Raw genomic sequence first — 23,131 nt, forward strand, 5'->3', positions numbered from 1 at the left:
ATGAGACATCTCCTCCACACCATATCCCCCGGCTTTAGTAGTTTTCTGGTTTTGCTCTCCACCACACTGACTACCTTTTTGGTGATCAGAGGGCTTAGAGGTAGTTTCCTGGCATAATTTCCCCCTCTGTGGGCAGCTTTGAGGCTAGTGGCCAAAGCTCAGGCTGATCCAAATTTGAACTTGGTCCAGCATCAAGTTCCAACTCAGAACTCTCTCTCATTTTAGCTGTTACAGATAAGGATAACCAAGAGGTTGCGTATTTAGCATGCTTGTTATTTTGCATTTCCTTGGGTCTGCTCTCATCTCTAATTCCACTGGTAACTTTTACCCTTAGTAACTGATCAAAGAGCCGTTACAGTTTTATACCACAAGTGCCTAGGTAGCCATTCAGGGACCAGGGTTCCTCATCCCTGCCCTTCTTTCTTTCCCTTTCCAAACCATGTTTCCATATGTGGCAGAGCTGTTCTAGCAAATTCCATTTCACTGATACCAAATGTCTGGGAAAAGCAGGTTTGTTTGTTTTTTTCGTGTTTTCTTTTGCTTTCATACTTCACTTCTTGCCACCAAATGTGTGGGGATTTTTCCCCCCATACTGACCAATTCTCCAACAGCAGCTGGGGGTCCTACAATTTGATTTAGTGCTGACACGATCTGTCTGTAGTGTCAGATCCCACGAGTTAACAGCCCTGTCTCACAAGACTTCCCCGAGTCCCATGTTGCCTTCTCTGATTCTGGCCTTCCAGCTCTAAATGGGGTTCCCATGACCCCATCCTTGGGTTTGACAAGCTAACACAGTTCAAAGACCTCCAGTGGGGGGGTGGGCTCCTGGGTGGCTCAGTCGGTTGAGCATCCGACTTCGGTTCAGGTCATGATCTCACAGTTTGTGGGTTCGAGACCCACATCACGCTCTGTACTGACAGCTTGGAGCCTGGAACCTGCTTCACATTCTGGGTGTCCTTTTCTCTCTGCCCCTCCCCTGCTCATGCTTTGTCTCACTCTGTTTCTCAAAAATAAGTATGTGTAAAAAAATTTTTTTTAAATAAAAGACCTCAGGGGAACACTTACTTATGTTTACTGGTTGATTATATAATAAATTGTATGATGAAGGATTCAGATGAATAACCAGATGAAGAGATACATGGGGTAACTTCTGGAAGGGTTCCAAGCTCAGAAGCCTCAGTCACCCAGGAACTAGGATGCACCCACCACCTTCCCAGCACATTGATGTGTTCACCAGCTTGGAAGCTCCCTGAATCCTATACTTTTGGGATTTTTATGGAGGCTTCATCAGATAGGTGTGATTGACTATTAACTCAATTTCTAACCCTTCTCCCACCTCTGGAGAATAGGGGTAGGGCTGAAAATACCAAGCTTCTAATCACGGTTTGGTCTTTCTGGTGACCAGTGCTGATCTTACAGCCCACCAGAGTCATCTTATTGGAACAAAAGATACTTCTATCATCCAAGAAATTCCAAGGGTCTTAGGAGCTCTGTGTCAGGAACTGGGGTCCAAGGCCAAATGTTAGAAGGAACTGGGAGCCGAGACATTCTATATGTAATCTTATTCTTATTTTTTTTTGCAAGTAAATATAGAGAATTGTAGCCAAGATCAGCTTACCTGAAGCAGAAGCCAGTAGAGCCCAGAACTGGTAGGAACAAGCACCTTAAATGGTAATTTGGTGAATTGTTGGAGGCTGAGTGAAGATTAGCCAAGAACTGGTAGGAACAAACACCTTAAATGGTAATTTGATGAATTGTTGGAGGCTGAGTGAAGATTAGGTGAGAATAGGACGTTCCTGGGGTCAATAGTATTAAAGGGGTCAGAAGCAGGTGCATGTAACTGGCAGAGGGCAAAAGCTATGGGCATGGAAGGATACATCTACTGCTTGACATCTGGAATGAAAACGAGGGCAAGAGGGAAGAGATCCTCTGATCTCTCTCCTTTTCCACCTTTGCATCTATTGTTGCTCTTTCCTATTGGATTGGTCAGACCCAATTGGAAGCCAACCATGAAAGCGGGAATTGGTGATACAGTCCGCAGCGGTCAGCCTCCCCTGGAAAGGGTATAGTAGGAAAATAAAGAACAAAACCAGCACAAGACCTGTCTACAATAGAGTTCGAGATGATACAACTATTTTTCCTTTTAAAAAAAAGTTCCTTTTAGGGGAGCCTGGGTGGCTCAGTCGGTTGAGCGTCCGACTTCAGCTCAGGTCATGGTCTTGCAGTTTGTGAGTTCGAGCCCCGTGTCGGGCTCTGTGCTAACAATCAGCTCGGAGCCTGGAGCCTGCTTCAGATTCTCTCTCTCTCTCTCTCTCTCTCTCTCTCTCTCTCTCTCTCCTCCTCCTCCCCTGCTCATGCTTTGCCTCTCTCTGCCTCTCAAAAATAAATAAATGTTAAAAAAGTTTTTTAAAAAATTTGTAAAAAATCCCTTTTGTTTTATTCTGATCTCCTTCCATTTTCATACCCATGTATCTGCTTTTGAACATATTCCTAATAAAAACCCAAGTTTTCAAAAACAAGCATATTATGATGGTTTTAGCAAATCATGTCCAGTTTAATCTTTTAAAGTATTCATACATCATCTGATATTGGTTATTCAGTACTTTGTAAACGTATTTCTACAACACTTAAGAACATTTATAACTTATAATGAATAGAAGCAAAGATTTCATCATATCATTCATTACGTGAATGGTTATGTATGTTGTGGTCTTGTACATCTGAGCAAGACAGGAGAATTTATTGCCTGAGTTTTAGAAAGAATTTAAATGCAACTGTCATTATGATATGAATTTGTCTTTACAGGGTGCGAAGGATCCTGAATAAACAGTACGATCATTTATCATGGATTTAGAAATATAATGTTCCAGATATAATTTTGATGTATGTAATATATGCAGATAAATATTTAATTGTATGAAAGTTTACAAAATGGATATGAAAAAGATTAAAGTACAAAAGTAAATGAACAAAGAATACAAATAATTAACACAAAATAAAATGCAAACATAGAAAGCTAGAACTCCACCATAAGTTTAAAAGTAAATTAAAACAATTCCAATGTTTTATCAGCAAATATGCGTATATGTTTAATTAAGAAGTTATGTATACTATAATGATTCCACCCCTGTAAAAGAGTTCACTAAAGAAAGAAGTTGATTTTTTTTTTTTTTTTTTGGTGTGGAGAAAGTGTGGTGATTCTTTTATTCAATTTTATTCCATTTCTATATTTTTCTCCATTATGCAAATGTTCTTCAATGAGTATCACAATTTGTTTTAAGTTATATAACATATCACCAAAAAAAAAAAAAAAAAAGGACATCAAGAATACTGCTTGGTACCCAAAAAATTTTCTGGTGATATTCAAAATGAAATAACTATTGCTTAAGGAAAAAAAATAAAATTACGGGTAAAGCACACACATATTTTTTAAAATTTAGTAATAAAAATGATACATGTATGTGTGTATACAGATAGAAACACATGTACATATACATATGTAAGAGGGAAGTGATTTTAAAATAGCAGAAAATACAGTTGGCCCTTGAACTGCATGGGTTTTAACTGTGCAGGCTTACTTACATATGGATTTTTTATCATACAGTACAGAATATGTATTTTTTCCTTATGATTTTCTTATAACATTGTCTTTTCTCTAGCTTACTTATTGCAAGAACACAGCATATAAAACATGACATACAAAATATGTGTTTCTGGTATTGGGAAGGCTTCCAGTCAACAGTAGGTTATTAGTGGTTAAGTTTTAGGGGAGTCAAAAGTTATATGCAGATTTTTGACTACATAGGGGTTTGGCATCCCTAATCCCCATGTTGTTCAAGGATCAACTGTACACAGAAAACTGCTAATGAGCTGGTGATAAATCAACACCTCCCATAATCACAAAATAACATACTCAAAAATTTTAAAATCTGAACAAATGCTGTGATGCCCCTATTTTCAAAAAGTATGTTTGAACTGCTTCTCCGATGTACGTGCTTGTTCATTTGTGAGTCCAAGGGACTCCTCACTCTGTGAATTTCAAAACAATTTCTGAAAAGTTTTCAGAGGAAGACTCTTGGGTTTTACTTGTGTTTTATAGCAAACCCATAAACCTCGTGCATTCCAAATGGGCGTGTAGCACATATTTCAGCAAGGGAATTTTTTAGTAAATGTCATATTTCAATGTTATATGCCATGTTTGAAGTTATACTTCAAAAAAATTCCAAATTTGTGATCATATTTTCACAATACCTGGTACCTGGTCTTTAAGTAACTTTATCAATACTTTGTATTGGCTTTATCCCAGATTTTCTATCATTCCTAAATTTAAGAGGAAGAATGATCTTGAAATTTATTCATTTATTAACTAAACATACAAAACATACCTGATATTGATGTTAATGATTTTTAAAATTATACATACTGCCAATTATAACATATAACATAAGCTTATATGACACAAAGGATTAATAGGTTTGAGCTTTTAAGAGTCGTCTGAAGGAGAGAGGAGTTCCCATCTCATGGTTGTATCAATTTCTTCTTCAAAATTCCCCAGCTCCTGTTCCTTAGAAAGCTCTAAAAATACCTAAAAAGGAGACATAGCAGAAGGAAAAAGAATATCAAGTTGTTTATTGTCTTCCAAATTAATAAGAAATATAAATGGTACTAGCGTGTGAAATTTACAGGAATGATACAAAACCATCAAAGCTGACCCACCTTTTCCAATGTGCACTGGGAGAGGCTGTATTCTTCCAGGTTAAATTTATGTTTCACTGGGGGGGGGGGGTAAAAAAAAAGACGAATAGCAGATGCTTACAATTTATTACTAAGAATTTTTTCAAAGGCATACAAAATAAAAATACACACAATTAAAATAAATAGAACATAAAGCTGAAAAAAAAACGCTTGGTGAAAGAATGGAATCACGAAAAGTCATAGTGTTAATATAAATGCAAATTAAGACTCTTAAATACAGAGAACAAACTGAGGGTTATGGGGGTGGGGGATTAGAGGGATGGGGAAAAGGGAGATGGGCATCGAGGAGGGCACTTGTTGGGATGAGCACTGGGTGTTGTACGTAAGCGATGAATCACGGGAATCTACTCCTGAAGCCAAGACTACACTGTATGTTAGCTAACTTGACAATAAATAAATTTTTACAAATGCAAATTAAATGAATCTTGATAGTAGAGTTTTCTCATATTACATTTTGATGTGGTTTATTACTTAGTATATATGTCTTGGGAGACATATAAATTCCTTGAGGAACTACATAATTGATTGGTACATTCTTACACAGAAGGAAAATTTCAGTCCCATCCCTTCCACTTTGAAAGGACCCAATACTTCTGTGTCACTGTCTTCAGCCAGTTTATCTGCTGTACCAAGCTCTATGCTGGGCATCCCCACCGGGAAATCCTCGTGAGACTGGTCATCGAATTTACATATTCAAGCGTTCACAGTTCACTACTCACCCAGTGAGACTCTTCTGTGTGTGAGCCACCCTTGGTACCATAGGCAAAGGAGGGGCGAAAACAAAACCCCTGCGCTCTAAGGGCAGGAGTATGGGCCTTAAATAAATAGGGACTTAAATATATAATAAATGATGACTACTACTAGGGAGAAAAAATAAATCAGGTAAAGGAAACAGGAAGTGCCAAGCACTCTTTTTTTTACAGGATGGCTGGGGCTGGCCATAGTTACCAGGTAAGAATTGAGCAGAAACTTGAAAGAAGTGAGAAAGCAAGGTGGGTAGTTAGGAAACAGAATTTCACGAAGCAGAATCAGCAAGTGCAAAGTCCTGAGGCAGGAGTGTGCAAGTCTGGTAGCATTTAGGAAGTACTGGGAAGTCAGGGTGTCCAGAGCGGAGGGAATAAACCTGGGATTCGTATTCTCTCAAACGCGATGGGCCAGGTACAGGTCTAGGCACTTGACAAACGAACTCATTTAATCTTCCCAATGACCCTGCCAGGTGGGCACTGATATTACCTCTCATTTCTAATTTTTTAAATGTTTATTTATTTTTTTTAGAAAGAGAGAGAGAGAGAGAGAGAGCAGGGGAGGGGCAGACTGAGGGAGACAGAGGATCTGAAGCAGGCTCTGGGCGCTGACAGCTGAGAACCCGATGGGGGTTTCGAACTCATGCACCGGGAGATTGTGGCCTGAGCTGAAGCCCCACGCTCAACTGACTGAGCCTCCCGGGCTCCCTTACCCCTCATTTAGAGATGGGTCATCTTAGACCTGCAGAGATCCAGTGGCTTTACCAAGGTAGAGGGGCTGGCACAGGAGTTGGGGGTTTTCACCACTGTGCTGTGTGAGAAATTACTCCATGACAGTCTGCTGAAAGCCAATGAAGAGGAAGAACAGAGAATTTCCAGTGGCAAGAGGAGCCATGCACAATGCAGGGGACAAACTGAGCAAGAGACACGGACGGTTCATTCACTGTGACAGGAAGGCAGAACACACAGGCACAGAGGCAGGCCTCCTGATGGATGGGGGCAAGGTTTTCCGCTCAGGTCACATGATCTTATGGTGGGTGGGATGGGAGGCTTGTGTCAGGCTCCAGCCTGACAGTGCAGAGCCTGCTTGGGATTCTCTCTCTCCCCCTCTTTCTGCCCCTCCCCTGCTCATGCTCGCGCGCGCTCTCTCTCTCTCTCTCAAAATAAACTTAAACAAAAGAAAAATATATTACACATATTACACAATTATCTACCACGAAATTATTACCTAAGTCTGAACAGATTCTTCCAAAATTTTATTTTACAAGGATACCTCTTACCTGCCTCTAATTTGTGAAAGGTCTGAGATAGAGGGTACACATCCGCCAAAGGTATCTTATAGGCCAAGAAGGACGAACACCTGGGAATACGAAAAATGTCATATTTGACGTTGAGTTTCAAGGGGAGAAGATGACCATCAAAATAAATACTGATATTGACGTCGGTTTCCTCTGAAGAAAATAAAAATAATGCCAGTTAACGTATGGCTTACGTATAGAACAAATAACATGACCGATGGAAAATCCTTAAAAGGTCTTTGGTGGCTGGCTGTTGGAGCGAATTCTCCTAGAAATAATGCAGCTTATCTGCATGTATGCTCAGTGTATGTAAACCTTTCTGTTATTGTTGTTGAACATGGGCATCTGAACTGATCCCTTTGCTTAGTTTAAATTAGGTTGCAATTAGGGGCGCCTGGGTGGCTCTGTCGGTTAAGCGCCGACTTGGGCTCAGGTCACGATCTTGCCGTTTGTGAGTTCAAGCCCCGTGTCGGGCTCTGTGCTGACGGCTCAGAGCCTGGAGCCCGCTTCGGATTCTGTGTCTCCCTCTCTCACTGCTCCTTCCCCGCTCCTGCTCTGTCTCGTCTCTCACAAATAAATAAACATTAAAAAAAAATTTAATTAGGTTTTAATTAATTAACTTAATATTTCATCTTTGTCACTAGAAATCTAAGGGAAGGGGGATGTGAGGTTCAGAGAGAGGGACAGACTAGGGAAAGTTCAAAAGGCTTTAACTATAAACTTCCCTGAGCTCTGAGGACAGGAAGAGCCGGAATGGATTTGGATTCGTGGCGTCTTGTTTCCACTTGCTACTTCCAGCTGCATGACTTCGTGTCTAGTCTCAGCTCATCCTCAAATGGCTGTCTGATGCCCCCAGCTGGCCCTAGAGCTGCTCACACCTCCAGGCCCGGCCCCTTTCAGCCCAGCCCTTCCTCTTCCAGCCTTGCCACCCATGGCCATCCCACCTAGATCAAAATCGCTTCTTGGAGTTGTAACACCAAGAGGCTGGAAACAGGACTGGGTTACTTGCCCTGGCACAGCCTTAGAGAGTTCCGTTATATTCATGTTGGGCTAAAATGGAAATAGCAGTTGCTATCCCTGCTTCTTTGGTGTGCTCCTCTCTCCAAGGAGTTCCAAATTCAGTTCTTGTCCCGCCTCCTCGCATCATCCCCCACCAACTGGCAGGCATACACAAACACACGCGGACGTACAGGTCCACACACGCGCCTTTCTGTTCTCCATTTTGAGGCATGAAAACTCATTAGAGGGAGAATGTTTGATGATCTCGACTGCTGTTTGTTTCCTAGAGGGGAATTCACCCTAAATACGTTACATCTTTTAAACTGTAAATATTTACATCTTTTAAATATTTTCAGGGAGGTCTGTGGAAGGCGCATGGGGCCAACCGTGGTCCCGTGTGGGTTCCATGCAGGAGAAGTTCCTTTCCCCCAATTTTTCCAAGTCCTGTTCTGGGTTGGGGCCAGCCCTGGATGGCTGAGGAGGCTCATGCAAGGTGTCCTCAAGCCTTCCTAGGGGACACAGCTTCCTGGGTGGCTCTCCAACCTCTTACAATCTGGAGGAGTCTGTAAATCGGTTTTTGAGGTCCCTAACTATTATGATGAAGTCAAATCATCCTGAAGTTCTCACAGAGCAGAAAAGAAACCACTTGAGTGGGTAATGCCAACAGGTTTTTCCATAATCAGAAGCTCCTTCACCTTTCTTGCTGTGCAGCCTGTGGGAAGAGCTTCAGAATCTCGGCTTGGACCCAAGTCACTTGGGACGATTCCTTCACTTTCAGTTCTAGAACGTAATCCTTGCCAAGTTTGTTTTTCAGGTGTTGGATGGAGCCGATGCACCTATGGGCAAGAAGGAAAACATGTTGGAAAAAATGTTACTCCTTAAATTTCTTACATTATTCCTTTTTTTTTTTAATATTTATTTTTGAGAGAGAGGGGCAGAGAGAGTGGTAGAGAGAATCCCAAGCAGGCTCCCAGCCGTCAGCGCAGAGCCCAATACGGAGCTCGAACCCACGAACGGTGAGATCATGACCTGAGCTGAAGTCAGACTCTCAACTGACTGAGCCACTCTTACGTTATTTTTAAATTTCAGATGGAGGGAAAGGGGCATCCCTGAGCGAACTGAAGGAAAGAACTCTAGGCGCTCACAGCGATTTTGCCTTTCCTGTGGGGAATCTTGTTCTGAGGGTCAAGCACAGACTCCAGAAACACACCCACCTCAGCCTTCCAGACACCATGATGGCGACGCGGTCACAAATGGCCTCTGCTTCAGCCAGGTAATGGGTGGTCAGTAGGGCCCCCTTCTCTGTGTTTTTAATGGCTGCCTGGATCATCTGCCTGAAGCACATCAAAAAATTATCATTAAAAAAAGGGTAGAAAAAAAGAGAGAAATGGAGGGAGAATTGTAGAAAGAAAATACAGTTTAGGAATCGTTTTTATCAGCCAAGTTTCTAATTAAAAAAGCAGAAATGTGAATATCGATTAGGTTTCTGATAATACGAAGTGTTTAATATTTTTAACGCTTTGATATTAACATTTAATGTTTTTAGGTATGCCAACGGTATTCTGGTTAAGTATTTTTTAACATTTATTTATTTTTGAGAGACACAGAGAGACAGAGTATGAGCAGGGGAGGGGCAGAGAGAGAGGGAGACAAGAATCCAAAGCAGTCTCCGGGCTCTGAGCAGTCAGCACAGAGCCCGACGTGGGACTCGAGCTCACAAACCACCAGATCATGACCTGAGCCGAAGTCAGACGCTTCACCGACTGAGCCACCCAGGCGCCCCAAGGGTTTTTTTCTTTTTTTAATGTGAATACCACATGAAGATGATACATCAGAGAATCTATGTGTTAAATATTTATTTTCCCAATTATACGGATTATCTCCACTAGATTAGAAATGAGTGGATTTGGTGTCCCGAGATCAGTTTAAAAACACAACTTTTGCATAAAGGTTATACTCCTGGCTCTGAGGGTTATGATAATGCTCACCACATTTGCTGCTGCCCTCCTGGATCCATGCCCGTCGATGGTTCATCCAGAAGCAGGACAGGTGAATTTCCCAGGATGCTCAGCACGAAACACAACTGAAAAGCAGAGAGGCACCTCATTTCGCTGCTTCCATCATACCGGCCCTCAGAGGAACATCACACATCACACATACCTTTCGAGTGGCTCCTGCCGTCAATTTCTGCACCGGCACATTTAGCTGTTCGCGCAGGGTGAAAGTATCCACCAGCCTGATGGGAAAAGGATGAGAATATCAGCGCAAAAGAGGATGTTTGGAAAATGTGATCCCACAGAAGAGTAATAGCTTTTGGAGGGAAGCCTGGCACTGTTCTTCTGAAACTCGAACGATCGGAGAGAAGAACAGTTCGTTTTGGAACATGGAAGGCTTTTCATCTCGTAAAAAGTCCTGGAGGGTAACCAGAATTTCGAACTTGGAACTGAAACGGATGCTTATTCGTGATCATTCATTCATTTAACACCATCCATCATTATATGCATTTTTGTGTTTTTTAAAGATCCCTCAATCAAGGATGCGGGAAACAGCTCCCGCCCTCCAACCCTGCCCTACCACTGACACTCTCTGAAAAGGGGGAGGCGTCGCTTCTCCTCTCCATTCTTTATTAGTGAATTCAGCATCAGTGGTACAGCCTCCCTCCCTGCCTGGGGACCGAAAGGAACCAGATGACCTCATTTTACCGTGAGATGGCACCAGTGGCGTCCCCTTTCCTCAGCCCTTTGATGGCAGTGAACACCTCCAGATGTTCCCTCACTGTCAGGCAGGGCCACAGCACGTTCTCCTGAGGACAGTACCCCAGGAAGCCCACCATGCTGTCTCCCTGATGACCCCAGCCTCTCAGCTCCACCTGAGAAAGTAAACCGGTTTTAGACCCACACGCAGCCTTTTCTCTCATCTCACGATTCCCCAAGACACCGACACAAAGCTAAAAAATACCGCAAGTTTTTGAGCATCGACAGACTATTATCAGATTGAAATCATAAAGCCTTTGTCTTTCTCTGTTTGACTTATTTCACTCATTTCACAGTATACCCTCTACGCCCAACCACGCTGTTGCAACTGGTAGAGATACTGAAATCATTATATTGTATACCTGAAACTAATTTAACACTGTTAACTGCGCTTCAATAAAAAAGGGCTTAATTAAAAAGATAAATAAATAGACAAAAATTAAAAAGCTAAAAAAATGAATACAATAGACATCGGTTCATACATTTCTTCTAGAAAATCATCGAAGCTGCTAAAAGTAGAGTCTCACGAAGATACAGCCTGCATTTATCACGAAATTTATAGTTTGGGAATAAAAAATCATTCTTCCATTCTTTACTACCTCTCCAGCTGTGGGCTTTGCGATCCCAGAAATCATTCTAATAGATGAACTTTTACCGGCACCGTTAGGTCCTAGCAATCCCAAAATCTCACCTGAAAGAGAACCACTGATTATCAATCTGGGAAGTGAGTCATCACAAACTCCACGCACGGCACTATTTTGAAATTGATCACATACATGCAATTCATGTCACCAAACCATGTCCTTTAACTCCTATAATTATATGAAATAATAGTGAAAAGCTTGTGGGTTTGATGTCAATAAGTCTTTTGTCTTCCAGATTACTTTTTTCAGGGAAAAATGTGCCAGGTGCTTTTCGGTAGTAGGCACCAGATGTTCTGAGTCCATGGTTGAGTGATCCCTAAATTTGGAAAGTCAGGGACATTTTTGTCCATCCCGAATTCCCCCACCTGCATCCAAGCCACCATTGTCTTTCATCTGACCTGATATAAGAGCCCCTTAACTTGTCTGGCACCCATATTTACAAGCCAATAACAGCCAACGTGCAATTTTTTTGCGACGCTTAAGTGCTAACCAAAAGCTGGCTAAAACCTCTCTGGTGGCATTCTACTAATTTGGTATAAAAATCTCAACCCGTGGCTGTATTTCGCAGAGTGGCACCTAGTCTGGCCCTGCTCCCGACTGGGACTTCCTCTCTCCCGTCTGCGGCTGCATCACTAGTCTCTCCGTGCCTCGACCATTCCAAAGGCAACCCCAGGTCTGAGTGCCTGCCCGTGATGTTCTCTCTCCCTGGGTGCTCTTACCTCTTCCTGCTCGCATAACTGACACCTTCTTATCACCCAGGTCTTGGCTTAAACGTTACTGCTCTAGAAAGGTCTTCCCTAACCCTAAGTGAATGTAGCCCCAAGCTGCTCGTGCCATTTCACGTATCTGAATGCTCCACATAGAAATTGCTTGCTATGTGCTGGGGCGCCTGGGTGGCTCGGTCGGTTAAGCGGCAGACTTTGGCTCAGGTCATGACTTCATGGTTCATGAGGTCAAGCCCAGCGTTGGGCTCTGGGATGACAGCTTGGAGCCTGGTGCCTGCTTCAGATTCTGTATCTCCCTCTCTCTCTGCCCCTTCCTCCCCCCTCAAAATAAACATTAAAATATATATATATATGAAAGAAATTGCTTTTGTGCTGACACTTTTCTTGATAAGTTAGTTTTGTTTTTTGATCCTCTCTTAGGATGCAAAATCTATGAGGATAGGGACTTGCCTATTTCTTTCATGATTATATTCCAGCACCCAAAGTAGTCCCTGGCATGCTTAAAAAATATATGTTGAATGAATGAATGAATGAATGAATGCTTCAGCAAGTACAATGGTGCCTATAACATAGATGTTCAGTGGGGTACTTTTAAAATAATGGTGAATAAGCTTAAGTGATTCTGCCAAACCTTTTTTAACACAGAAGGAGATATTTCTTGCTGCTATTTTCTTCTTTCTCTTTGAGAAGCAACTTTTCTTCTGCCCTGCATACTCTTTGTGGAGACAGCTAGCAATTATGACAGGTTTCTGGAATAGAGGACAGTGTGATTTTCCTCTTAAGCTTCAGAGATGTTATGTTCCTATGTTCTCACTGCTGGACTCTTTCTTACTCTATGTCATAAAACAAAGTATATTTCAGATTGACAGTAATCAAATCAATACCACTTGTTTCAAATGTAATGTGCATTCGTTGATGTCAATAATATTTCTTGCTTCTAAAATTAACACAGATAGCTTCGTGGAAACTGGCTCATTGCCTTCCCAGAAGTGCCCAAGCTCACAGGCACGTCATAACATCTGTCTAGCAGATAAAAGAGTAACCCTTTAAATCTTAATCCCTATTCAGCATTTTAAAACAAATCTCACCTAAATTCCCCAACTTGGGAAATGTTTGGTTTTGAAATGATAGCTCTACCTATCAAAGCCCATTTTTCTCAAAAGGGGAATAGAACTGGGGCTCCTGGGCGGCTAAGTCAGTTGAGGGTCCCACTTTGGCTCAGGTCATGATCTCCTGGTTCCTGGGTTCGAGCCCCGCGTCGCACTCTGTGCTGACAGTTCAGAGCCTGGAGCCTGCTTCGGATTCTTGTCTCCCTCTCTCTCTGTGCCCCTCCCCCACTCGCGTTCTGTCTCTTTCTCGCTCAAAAATAAACATTAAAAAAAATTTTTTTACAGTGGAATAAAACCATTATATTCTGTGTTCTCCTTTCACCTTGAGGACACCCCAAAGAAGCGCTTGCATATTTAAGAATTATGAAAAGGCACTGAACTCTGGGGCACCTGGGTGGCTCAGTCGGTTAAGCGGCCGACTTCAGCTCAGGTCAGGATCTCACGGTCTGTGAGTTCGAGCCCCGCGTCGGGCTCTGTGCTGACAGCTCAGAGCCTGGAGCCTGTTTCAGATTCTGTGTCTCCCTCTCTCTCTGACCCTCCCCTGCTCATGCTCTGTTTCTCTCTGTCTCAAAAATAAATAAACGTTTAAAAAAAAATTTTTTTTTTTTAAAAAGGCACCGAACTCCAAACTTTCACAATGAAAACCAGCATATCGCCCTCTATTCTCGATAACTCTTGAATATAGGGCCGTTAACATCCACTTTGTCACTTGCTTTTCTACCTCCTCTGAGAGTGAAGTGGCCAGGGCAGTTGCCGTTCTTATTCTTTCTGCTTTCACATCTTCATCCTCGTCACCAGGTTCTTCTGGATTGGGTTGAGCACCTCTACTTTGGGGGGAAATTCTGTGGACAAAACGAAATGTAGGACAGAGGTTTCTTCGTTATGAATGATATCCTTCAGTCGGGAGCTCTGTGATTGTGCCATTGTCCTTTCTTTCAGTAAACTGGTGATGATGATCATGGCCCTGTGAATACACTGCTTCCGCTTTCCCCAAGAGCTCCCATCCCCGTGGCCAGAATTGCTCCCTTCATGCCCTCCATGTTGTTGCCCGTCTTCCAGTTAGAATCTCTGACCCGTTCGAATGTGCTGGCAAATAACTGCTGCTGCTTTCAAAATCAGGTCACCTACGTCTTCTCTGTTGACTCTGAGCCCAACTTAAGGACACCTGACATTTGCTTCAGCATCTTTTACTGTCCGCCCTTCCTAGAGCTCTTCTAGAAGGTCCCTGTTATGAAACACTCTGGGCTACATTCCTCAACCAACTCCATCCCACCTCCTCTGTTCAAGGACACGTGATCACCTGAGAGGAGAGACTGGCATATCTGAGTACTCGTTAAATTCCGGAGGAACTGAAAACTTCCCTCCGCCGATGAGTGACGGAGAGTCCTGTTTCCAGGCAGTTAAGTCAGCAATCCAGCGACCATCGTGAAAATCAGCCTGCTGCGTACGTTGTCAATATAAACCCACGCCAACAGGTCAGTAGCGCAGCCGCTACGTAGGAAGGTTCAAATGTGATACTAAGTTCGAAATTAAGTTTTCTCCCAACCTGAAAACAGGATCCCTTCGTGTTATTTTCTTTCCCCATTTCGCTTCCATGCATCTCAGGAGAAACACCAGTATCAGCGTCTGAAAGTAGGGCTAGGAGCAAAGAACAGCAGTTACACGTCGGCATAAGTTCACAAATATTATTTAAGCGTCTGAATTAAATCGGTGGCCTTTGTCTTCAGGTAAAATACAGGCGAATCGTTCTTACAAGTCCGGGGAGAAAGCCGGCTGTCCGGTGACCATCCAGCTCCGTGCCTCCTTTCTGCTCACAACACACATCCTGGCTGTCAGCCGAGTTTATCTGCCCTACCTTCAAAATCACCCGGAACCCAACTGCTTCTCACTCCTGCCTGTGCTGCTCCCCTCCAGGGTCCAGGCCGCCATGATTTCTTATTGTGATATTACAACACCTTGCTCCCCGGTCCCCTTCTCCTTCTCCTCCCCTTGCCCCCAACATCTATGCTCAACACAATAACTAGAACTACTCTTTTACAACATAAGTCTATAAATAAACTTAAAAACAAAAAAACACAGGGTGCCTGGGTGGCTCAGTCGGTTAAGCATCTGCCTCTTGATTGTAGCTCAGGTCATGATCTCATAGGTTTATGGGTTCGAGCCCCGCATCGCACTTTGCATTAGCAGCACAGAGCCTGCTTGGGATTTTCTCTCTCTTCCTCGCTCTCTGCCCCTCTCCCACTCACACTGTCTCTGTCTCTCTCAAAACAAATAAACTTGAAAACAATAAAATAAACTAAAACATAAGTCTAATCATATTGCTTTGCTTAAAACCCTCCAATGAGTCCTCAGTTACTCAAAGAAAAGGTAGTCCTTAGAGTGACCCAGAATGCTCTGTGTCAGCTCTTTCTGTCCTCTTTGCACTTTACCCCGTGACCTTTGAGATCTTCTCTTGTACCCTTCTCTCCTTGGTCACTCTGCCACGATCACACTGGCCTCCTTGCTTACCCTGGGACAAGCCAGGGTCCCTCGTGCCCCTATTACAGGAATGCTCTTCCCCAAGCTCTCCCTACAGCCTGCTTTCTTGCCCCACCTCCAATCTTTAGTTCTCAATCAGGCCTTTCCTGACTACCCATCGGACACAATATATACTATTTATTTTAGTTTATTATCTGGCTCCTTCAACCAGAATATAAACTCTACAGGGGCAGGGACTTCTGTCCAGTTTTGCTTCTATGTCTGGAAAAGTAATGACATGTTGTATCCAGAGACAGTAGCTTTCTTCAGCCCAAGCATACCAACAAAATCATCTTTCCCTTTTATTTTTATTATTCAACATTGCCCTTTTTATCTCTAATTCAAAGGACTTAAGTTACATTGAACCTGTGTTTCTTACAAGCTCTCTCAAACTTGGAGGTGGCATAAAAAGGATAAATAAACATGAAAAGTTAATTTTCTATTAAATTCTGGACTTACCCAGTCCGCTCAGGCATATAAAAACTAACTCATGATTTGGATTCATATCTGAATTATCTTATTCTGAGACTGTATCAAAAGGGCTTTCAAAGCTGGTACCCATCAGATAAAATCAAATATTGTAGTAAATGGTAACTATAAAAAAAAATAGGTAAAGAGGTAGAAAGGCCTTCTTACTATTAGGCATACTAGAAGATCAACTCCACTCAGATCAAAATGGTGGTCCTGATTGTCTGAATGGTACGCCTGGGCTCTCTGCAAAGACAAAAAGAAAAAGAGCTAAGTGGAAATTCATCAGCTTTATGATTTGCATTTAAATAATGAAATTCCAAAAAATCAACCAACCAACCAATCAATAAAATTAAATTCCACAAATTGCATATTTTCAATGCAAGCATCAAGCTTGAGTCCTCTGTGTGCACTGGTGACAAATATTCCACTGCAGGGAAGAGAGGGGACTGCTACTCAATGCTGTCTCCCAGTGAACAGGTGACCTGTGTCTGTTCTCTTTTCCAATCTTTTGTTGTTGTTTAATCTTTTGTTTTAACATTTGCTTCAGGTCTACTGAAGGCATCACAGAGAGAGGATCCTTGTGAAAAATAATAGGGATTGAAATATCTGTCCCAAATGCCCCTCAAGAGCCTTTTCTGGGCCCCTCCCTACCCTGATGGTGACTTTCCCACCATAATAGTTAGCCACATCATGCTATTCTTCCATCATCCATCAGTACGTTCAGAAAGTAGCTCATTCCTCCTAAATAACGTACGACAGATGTAAGTTAGTGTGGTTCACTCGGCAGGTCTGCTTATGTTTTAGGGGATTGCTTTAAGCAAAGGAAGGGATTTCCAATTGAGAATTCTAAGTGTTCCTCAGTCAATGGAAAAGTGCTTATGCAGACAGAGGGTTTCCCAGGGGCCCCAAGAACACGAGGGATTAGGGCAGCTTTCCCTACTTTCTTTGAAGTATCATCCAGGATGATGTGGGGCCCTAAAGAGCATCTTCCTGGCTGAGCTACCCAGCACATCTATCTCCTCGTTCACTTCTTTCCATTTGAATCCCACTTTCTTTAATGCCTCCTGGTCTTTCCTGTTTCAGTGCCTTTGCCTCCCTCCACAGAACATGCTTACCTTCTGCCCCCTTCTCCTGCTAATTAATTCTGACTCATTCTTCAGGATCCTGTGGAAGCGTTGCTTCCCCCAGAAGAATCATCTGACTCTCTAGATCATGTCAGCTGTGCTTTGTATCCTGCCCTTGGCACTTTGCCCTTCTCTTTTGGGACTTTTAAGCCTTTTGCACTGAGTTGTTTCACCAAGTGAATGGTGAAAGGATGAATTGTGCTATCTTGCTCATCAGGTGTCCCCAATGACCCGCACAGTACCTGACACAGAATACTGTTTCCCAAAGACCAGCACAGGGTCCAACACAGACCACTGGTTAATGTGTATTTTCAAATGAATAAATGACCCTGTATATGGTTTTATCCTCACAATGGATAATGAATACCTATTAAACTAGGCAACGGTTTTCAATCTGGCATTAGATTTGAATAGCATTTGACAATGCTTATGTTTTGCAAAGTGCCTATGGCAAAACTTTATTGAGGTTAACTTTTCATGCCAGGAAATTCACCCATTTTAAGTATACAATTCAAGGATTTTCAGTAAATTTACAGAGTTGGGAGAGCATCACCACAATTCACCTTAGTAACATTTTCATCACCCCAAAGAGATACTTCATATGCATTTGCTATCAAACCCCGTTCCCAACCCAACCCAACCCAACCCCAGGAAACCACTAGCCTGCATTCTGTCTTTACGGAATTGGGGCAAAGCACTTGAATAGGCTGCATATTCAAAATTAATGACCTATTAACGGTTAATATTTCTTACCTCTGCCAAAAAAGCTAGAAATTCACCCATGGTGGATGAGGGAATTAATATCATGCTGGAAATCAGGACAGGTAAGTTGAAGTGATTCATTACAAGGGTGTCAAACATGATGGTTGAAGTCTACAAGGCAAGTGAAGACATATTGCATGTCAGACATAGACAGTCCATTGATATTGGGGAAAATATTGAAAATGTAAATGTTATCATCTATATCAGAATTTCCCCACATACAGATTTACCACTTTCAGATGGAGAAGGGAAGGGAGGGGTTTTAGTTAATGAGAATGAACGTGACTGTGAGCTCCCCAACAGAAACATTTTACATAAAAACCTGGAGATTAAGGCAAAGACTTCCTGAGAGTGCATTAAGTGCAGTCTAAGACAAGATAAAGAGAGAAATCACCCTTTTACAGCTAAGGTAACAATATTGTGAATGTATAAAAACCTGCATAAGATGAGAAGCTATATGGGTAGTTACTTTGTTTTATTTTTTTCTTTAAAAAAGTTTTTGTAATGTTGTATTTATTTTTGAAGGAGAGAGAGACAGAGTGTGAGTGGGGGAGGGGCAGAGAGAGAGGAAGACACAAATCCGAAGCAGGCTCCAGGTTCCGAGCTGTCAGCACAGAGCCCGACGCGGGGCGCAAACTCACGAGTCTTGAGATCACGACCTGAGCTGAAGTCTGATGCTTAACCGACTGAGCCACCCAGGGTCCCCTATGGGTAGTTATTTTAAAAAGTCCATACTGCCTCCTACCTAGACTAATGCTTTCTCAATGTCATTCCTGCTCCATTTACGCCCCATTCCAAACAGATAATTTTATCTGCATTTTGATTACACTGATTGATTTTGAGACTCTGCATTTTGATTACAATGGACTTATTTGCTTTCAAAATCCTGGTAAATGTGGGATGAGGGATAAAGATGATTTTTCATTGTTCTGTTTTAAGGATCAGTTTATTAGTCCACAGTGTGTATTGAGCACGATATTGAACCTTTTCTGGATCTTATTAGTGTGAGAATTATCATAAAAATAGTAAAAGTTGTAGCTATTAAATTCGCTGAATATCACACAAACCCCAGGCATTAAGAACTTGGCATGCGTTGTTTGTTTTAATGCTCACAACACCATAATGTGGTCATTCTTGCTATCCCTTCCTTGTATGGGAAATCCAGGGTTTGGAGACCATAACTAACATCCCCAAGACCACACAGTCAGTTAGTGACAAAGTCGGAATTCAAAACCCTATGTGTGTGTGATGCCTAAGTCTTTATGTCAGAAAACTATACTGTTTAGTGGGTTACATAAGGGAATGTTGAATGGCTACTCAGTGAATTTAGAGTTTGGGGGGAATGGATAATCTACACATAAAAAACAATTGGGAATACAACTAAAGAAGTTGTAATCAAGGGTTCAGTAAGAGCACAATAAGCATTTTAGATGGCAAAATTTCAAAAACATTTTCTCATTTTACAACCAATAAGCTAAGACTCAGTGTGCAAAGAAGAGAGGTTACCTCCCTTCTTGGGCTGACATCATGGGCACCATCATGGGCTGACAGGTGCTTCCTTATTAGACAGGGACCTAAGATACCCATGAGGTACCACACCCTGTGGGCTATGAGAATCCAATGGACTCCAGAAACAAACTGACAACTGACTGTGGCTTCACTCAGTGATGGAGAGGCCTCGCCTACACTGTCTTTGCAAATATACCCAAGATCACAAAAGGACAGCTGCACTGCCCATCGTCCGATACATTTCTATATATGATCTGTGAGTGATAATGAATGACCTGGCGTGGTTTAAATGGATACTAACTGCGTCGTGCAAGATCGGTTCTCGCAATACACGTTGCCTCAACACATATTTCAAATAAAATGATAAGTTCTTTGTACCAGGCACAAAGGTATTGCAAAACAGCTTGAGGTCTGTGCGAAGATGGACGGTGCATGGCAAATCAAAGAGTTACGCCCAAATCAAGATGCTGATCAGAACAGACTTTAAATTAATATTGTCAACCCTGCTGCTACCTCATACCTTGTGACATGTGTAATGATGTGCGTGAGGTTGGAGGCGTCAATTTTATTCTTGAGTCGCCAATAGTTTGTGTGTGACCTGGAAACAAGCGACTCATTTTTCCTCCTCTATAAAATGAGGCGAATGATACCAGATAACGAATTTTTTTTTTTAAATCTGACGTTCCAATATTCCATAAGTATGTAGCTTCTTTTCACTGATAGAAAAATAAAATGTTAGAGACCAACACACTGAAATAGATACAGATGAGGAAGGAAAAGGGAAAATAATCAGAAAGTATAAACCTGTATTATACTGGAATACTAGAGTATATATATATTTTTTACATCTTGGACAAAGAAATCCTTATTTTCCAAAATTTACTTTGACTCTGCAATACTGCCTCATCTAATTTTACTCTGTAATAATTCAAAAATAGTTGGCAGCAAAGGAAAAAGCCACCCAATCATATGTAAATATATTTCTATTTGAAAAACTGTTTTAGAGCTGCGTGTTCAATTATCTGCTGTAGCCCTTTATTTACTAGTTGGTTCATATCACAGTGTGAATGTCTTAACCATCACGTTATTCCACAATCCTAATAGGACAGGTGATTTGCATTAGCATGACTTTGCTTAGAAAGAGCAGAGTCAAATTTCTTCATTCGTTCATTTATTCACTTACAGCTGAAAAATTATGCAAAAGAATTTATATGACAATGCGGAATCTATTTTGCCTTCTACCATGTTTTGAAGGAAATTTGCCTTCACGAGACTTTCATTATTTATATCTTCCCCGCTCCCTAAGCCAAGCAGTGAGAGCTATTGTTCTGGCAGATTCTGGTGTATCGAGTCTGGAAAGCCTTCATATTCTGTTGAACTGATACCCTTTGGGGGCACCTGGGTGGCTCAGGCGGCTGCGCGTCCAACTTCGGCTCAGGTCGTGATCTCTCGGTCTGTGAGTTCGAGCCCCGCGTCGGGCTCTGTGCCGACAGCTCAGAGCCCGGAGCCCGTTTCAGATTCTGTGTCTCCCTCTCTCTCTGCCCCTCCCCCGCTCATGCTCTGTCTCTCTCTCTGTCAAAAATAAAAAAAAAAAAAAAAGAAAGAAAAAAAAAGAAATGATACCCTTCGAAATCCTAGAACTTGGCTGACAAAATTCTGTCCACGTTTTCAGCAATCTTGGGCATTCAGTAATCTTTCATTCATACTGACCAATAAGTTCTCTGGCGTAGGTACAAAAACATCTCCAATCTTGGAAATTATTAGCGTCTGAGGTTCAAGGATACCTTCTTGAAGCCCATAGAAATGGACTGTGACATTTGACAGTACAGTCCATTTCTGCTGACAAATGTTACAAAGCCATTTTTTGTTCTAATGTCACCAGGAAGCCCTGTATTCTGAAGAACCCATAAACTCAATAGTAGCACCTTGCACTTCCGGTCTTCTGTAAGGTTCTCCAGAAACGCTAGTCGAAGGGTTGTACGTGACTTCTTCAGGAAGGTCACTGACTCAGAAACATGTAACATTTCCTCTCCTTTCTACAGTGTAATCGAAAGGTATTACTTTTTTCCCATTTCTCAAGGCAAAGGTGACCATATCTAACGTGACAGTGAAAGTTTAAAAAATAACAGTCTCTCTATCAATAGGTTTGTACGTGTACTTACGATAAAGAAGCAAAATGACCAAAGGCCACTATTTTTTCTCCTCTTGCGAAAAATAAACGATATCACATACGTCAAGAAGACCAGCGAAGCTGCATAACCAAGTGTAATCACAGCCTGAAGATAATACAAACAGTATCAGGGTCAAACCCTGAAGTATTAACCGAGGGAAAAATGAAATTACAAATCTTTTAAAATGTCTTATTGCACATGCACTTTGAATTTTTTTTTTTTTTGGTTTTAGTTGATGACAAAATGAAAATGTGTATGTCTTCCTTATAGAAAATATCAAGCATTATAATTTATAAGATATTGTCTATATGGTGTGTCACTTACCAGAGCAAACACAATTCGACTCGTGATATAAATGCTCGTTATGTTTGCGATGTAGAAAATTAAATACATTGAAAGGAGAAGAAAAACGAAGAGGCTAATATCCACCAGTGCCTGCCCACACCAGTAGGCAGAAGGGTAGAGGCCAGAGATCCATAGCTGGGACTTAATTCTCCTCTGATGAGAAAACAGGAGATACACAGATTCAGTTGAAATCCAAATCCAAAACAAACACACTGGGGGAGATTTTAAAGATAAATGTAATCAAGTTATTGTAGATCTTCTAATAATTTAATTATGCACATACTATTTAGAACCCGAGGTCTAAAGAGCCAATTCCATAATGGCGGCCATTGTAAAAACATGTTTTATTTTATAGGTTAGATTCCCACTTTAACACATGCCTAATGAATAGAAAAGCAGATCTCATAATGATCAAGGCATAGGCCTCCTTCAAGAGAGATATTGTTCTGTGACCTGAAGGACAATACCCATTACCCAAGTATGTTCTGGGAGTTCCAGGCTCAGAATAGGGATGGTGATTCAAAGTTCATCTGGCCCATTGGCTAAATCTGATTTAACTGTTTTGCTTTGGATCACAGACAGGAACAAATACAAATACAACCACAAATTTTATCTTTGTAAAATATAAAGTCAAATATAATTCAGGGCCCACTTCAGGGTCTACACCAAAAAGAATTGAAAGCAGGGTCTCAAAGAGATATCTGTGTCTATCACAGTAGAAAGGGGACGTAAGTCTTCAATCTGGTCCTCAGCGTGAATATCAACGATTTCTTCCTTTTCCTTGGGAAATAACGCAGTCGAAAGTCGTATAATAATCCCCTTTGAAAGTTTAAATTAATTTGAGTCCCTGTAAAATTATTGCATTTTTCCTGAAATTTTGAAGTAAAAGATACTTTGTGTTTTGGAACTAAACTTTCTGACTTGATAGAAATAATGCTTAACTATACTATCTAAATTAAATGCATGTTTATATGTTTTCCTCACAGGGAAACATTTTGAACACACACCATTTAAAACACAATTTCTGAAGTCCCCGCAGTTCCCCCCACCCCCTTTCTTACTTTGTAATCACTGACACTGCTCATGGAGATGTAAGGGGACATACTGCACACCACCCAAAATAAGAACATGGAACCTTCTGGCAGCCCAATCCAGAATAACACGTAATTCTGCAAATGTAAAAAAGGCACTTTAAACTGGTGAATG

General features: G+C 41.7%; 1 protein-coding gene across 1 annotated transcript in view; it reads right to left on the reverse strand.

The window, feature by feature from the left end:
- Nucleotides 1-3,490: 3,490 nt before the first annotated feature.
- Nucleotides 3,491-23,131, reverse strand: part of ABCA6 (ATP binding cassette subfamily A member 6) — a 58,668-nt gene continuing 39,027 nt past the window's right edge. Inside the window, exons 23-39 of the mRNA XM_042915860.1 lie at nucleotides 22,987-23,094; nucleotides 21,905-22,078; nucleotides 21,572-21,685; nucleotides 17,892-18,011; nucleotides 16,180-16,257; nucleotides 14,573-14,664; nucleotides 13,748-13,868; nucleotides 12,549-12,666; nucleotides 11,148-11,239; nucleotides 10,498-10,664; nucleotides 9,956-10,031; nucleotides 9,784-9,878; nucleotides 9,010-9,129; nucleotides 8,491-8,631; nucleotides 6,779-6,858; nucleotides 4,717-4,772; nucleotides 3,491-4,585 (exon numbers count right to left, since the gene is read on the reverse strand). Coding sequence (XP_042771794.1) covers nucleotides 4,484-4,585; nucleotides 4,717-4,772; nucleotides 6,779-6,858; nucleotides 8,491-8,631; nucleotides 9,010-9,129; nucleotides 9,784-9,878; nucleotides 9,956-10,031; nucleotides 10,498-10,664; nucleotides 11,148-11,239; nucleotides 12,549-12,666; nucleotides 13,748-13,868; nucleotides 14,573-14,664; nucleotides 16,180-16,257; nucleotides 17,892-18,011; nucleotides 21,572-21,685; nucleotides 21,905-22,078; nucleotides 22,987-23,094 — 1,854 coding nt within the window. The 3' untranslated portion in view covers nucleotides 3,491-4,483. The remainder of the gene's footprint in view (nucleotides 4,586-4,716; nucleotides 4,773-6,778; nucleotides 6,859-8,490; nucleotides 8,632-9,009; nucleotides 9,130-9,783; nucleotides 9,879-9,955; nucleotides 10,032-10,497; nucleotides 10,665-11,147; nucleotides 11,240-12,548; nucleotides 12,667-13,747; nucleotides 13,869-14,572; nucleotides 14,665-16,179; nucleotides 16,258-17,891; nucleotides 18,012-21,571; nucleotides 21,686-21,904; nucleotides 22,079-22,986; nucleotides 23,095-23,131) is intronic.

The sequence above is a fragment of the Panthera leo genome, chromosome E1 (assembly GCF_018350215.1).
Source record: "Panthera leo isolate Ple1 chromosome E1, P.leo_Ple1_pat1.1, whole genome shotgun sequence".
Lineage (NCBI taxonomy): Eukaryota > Metazoa > Chordata > Mammalia > Carnivora > Felidae > Panthera > Panthera leo.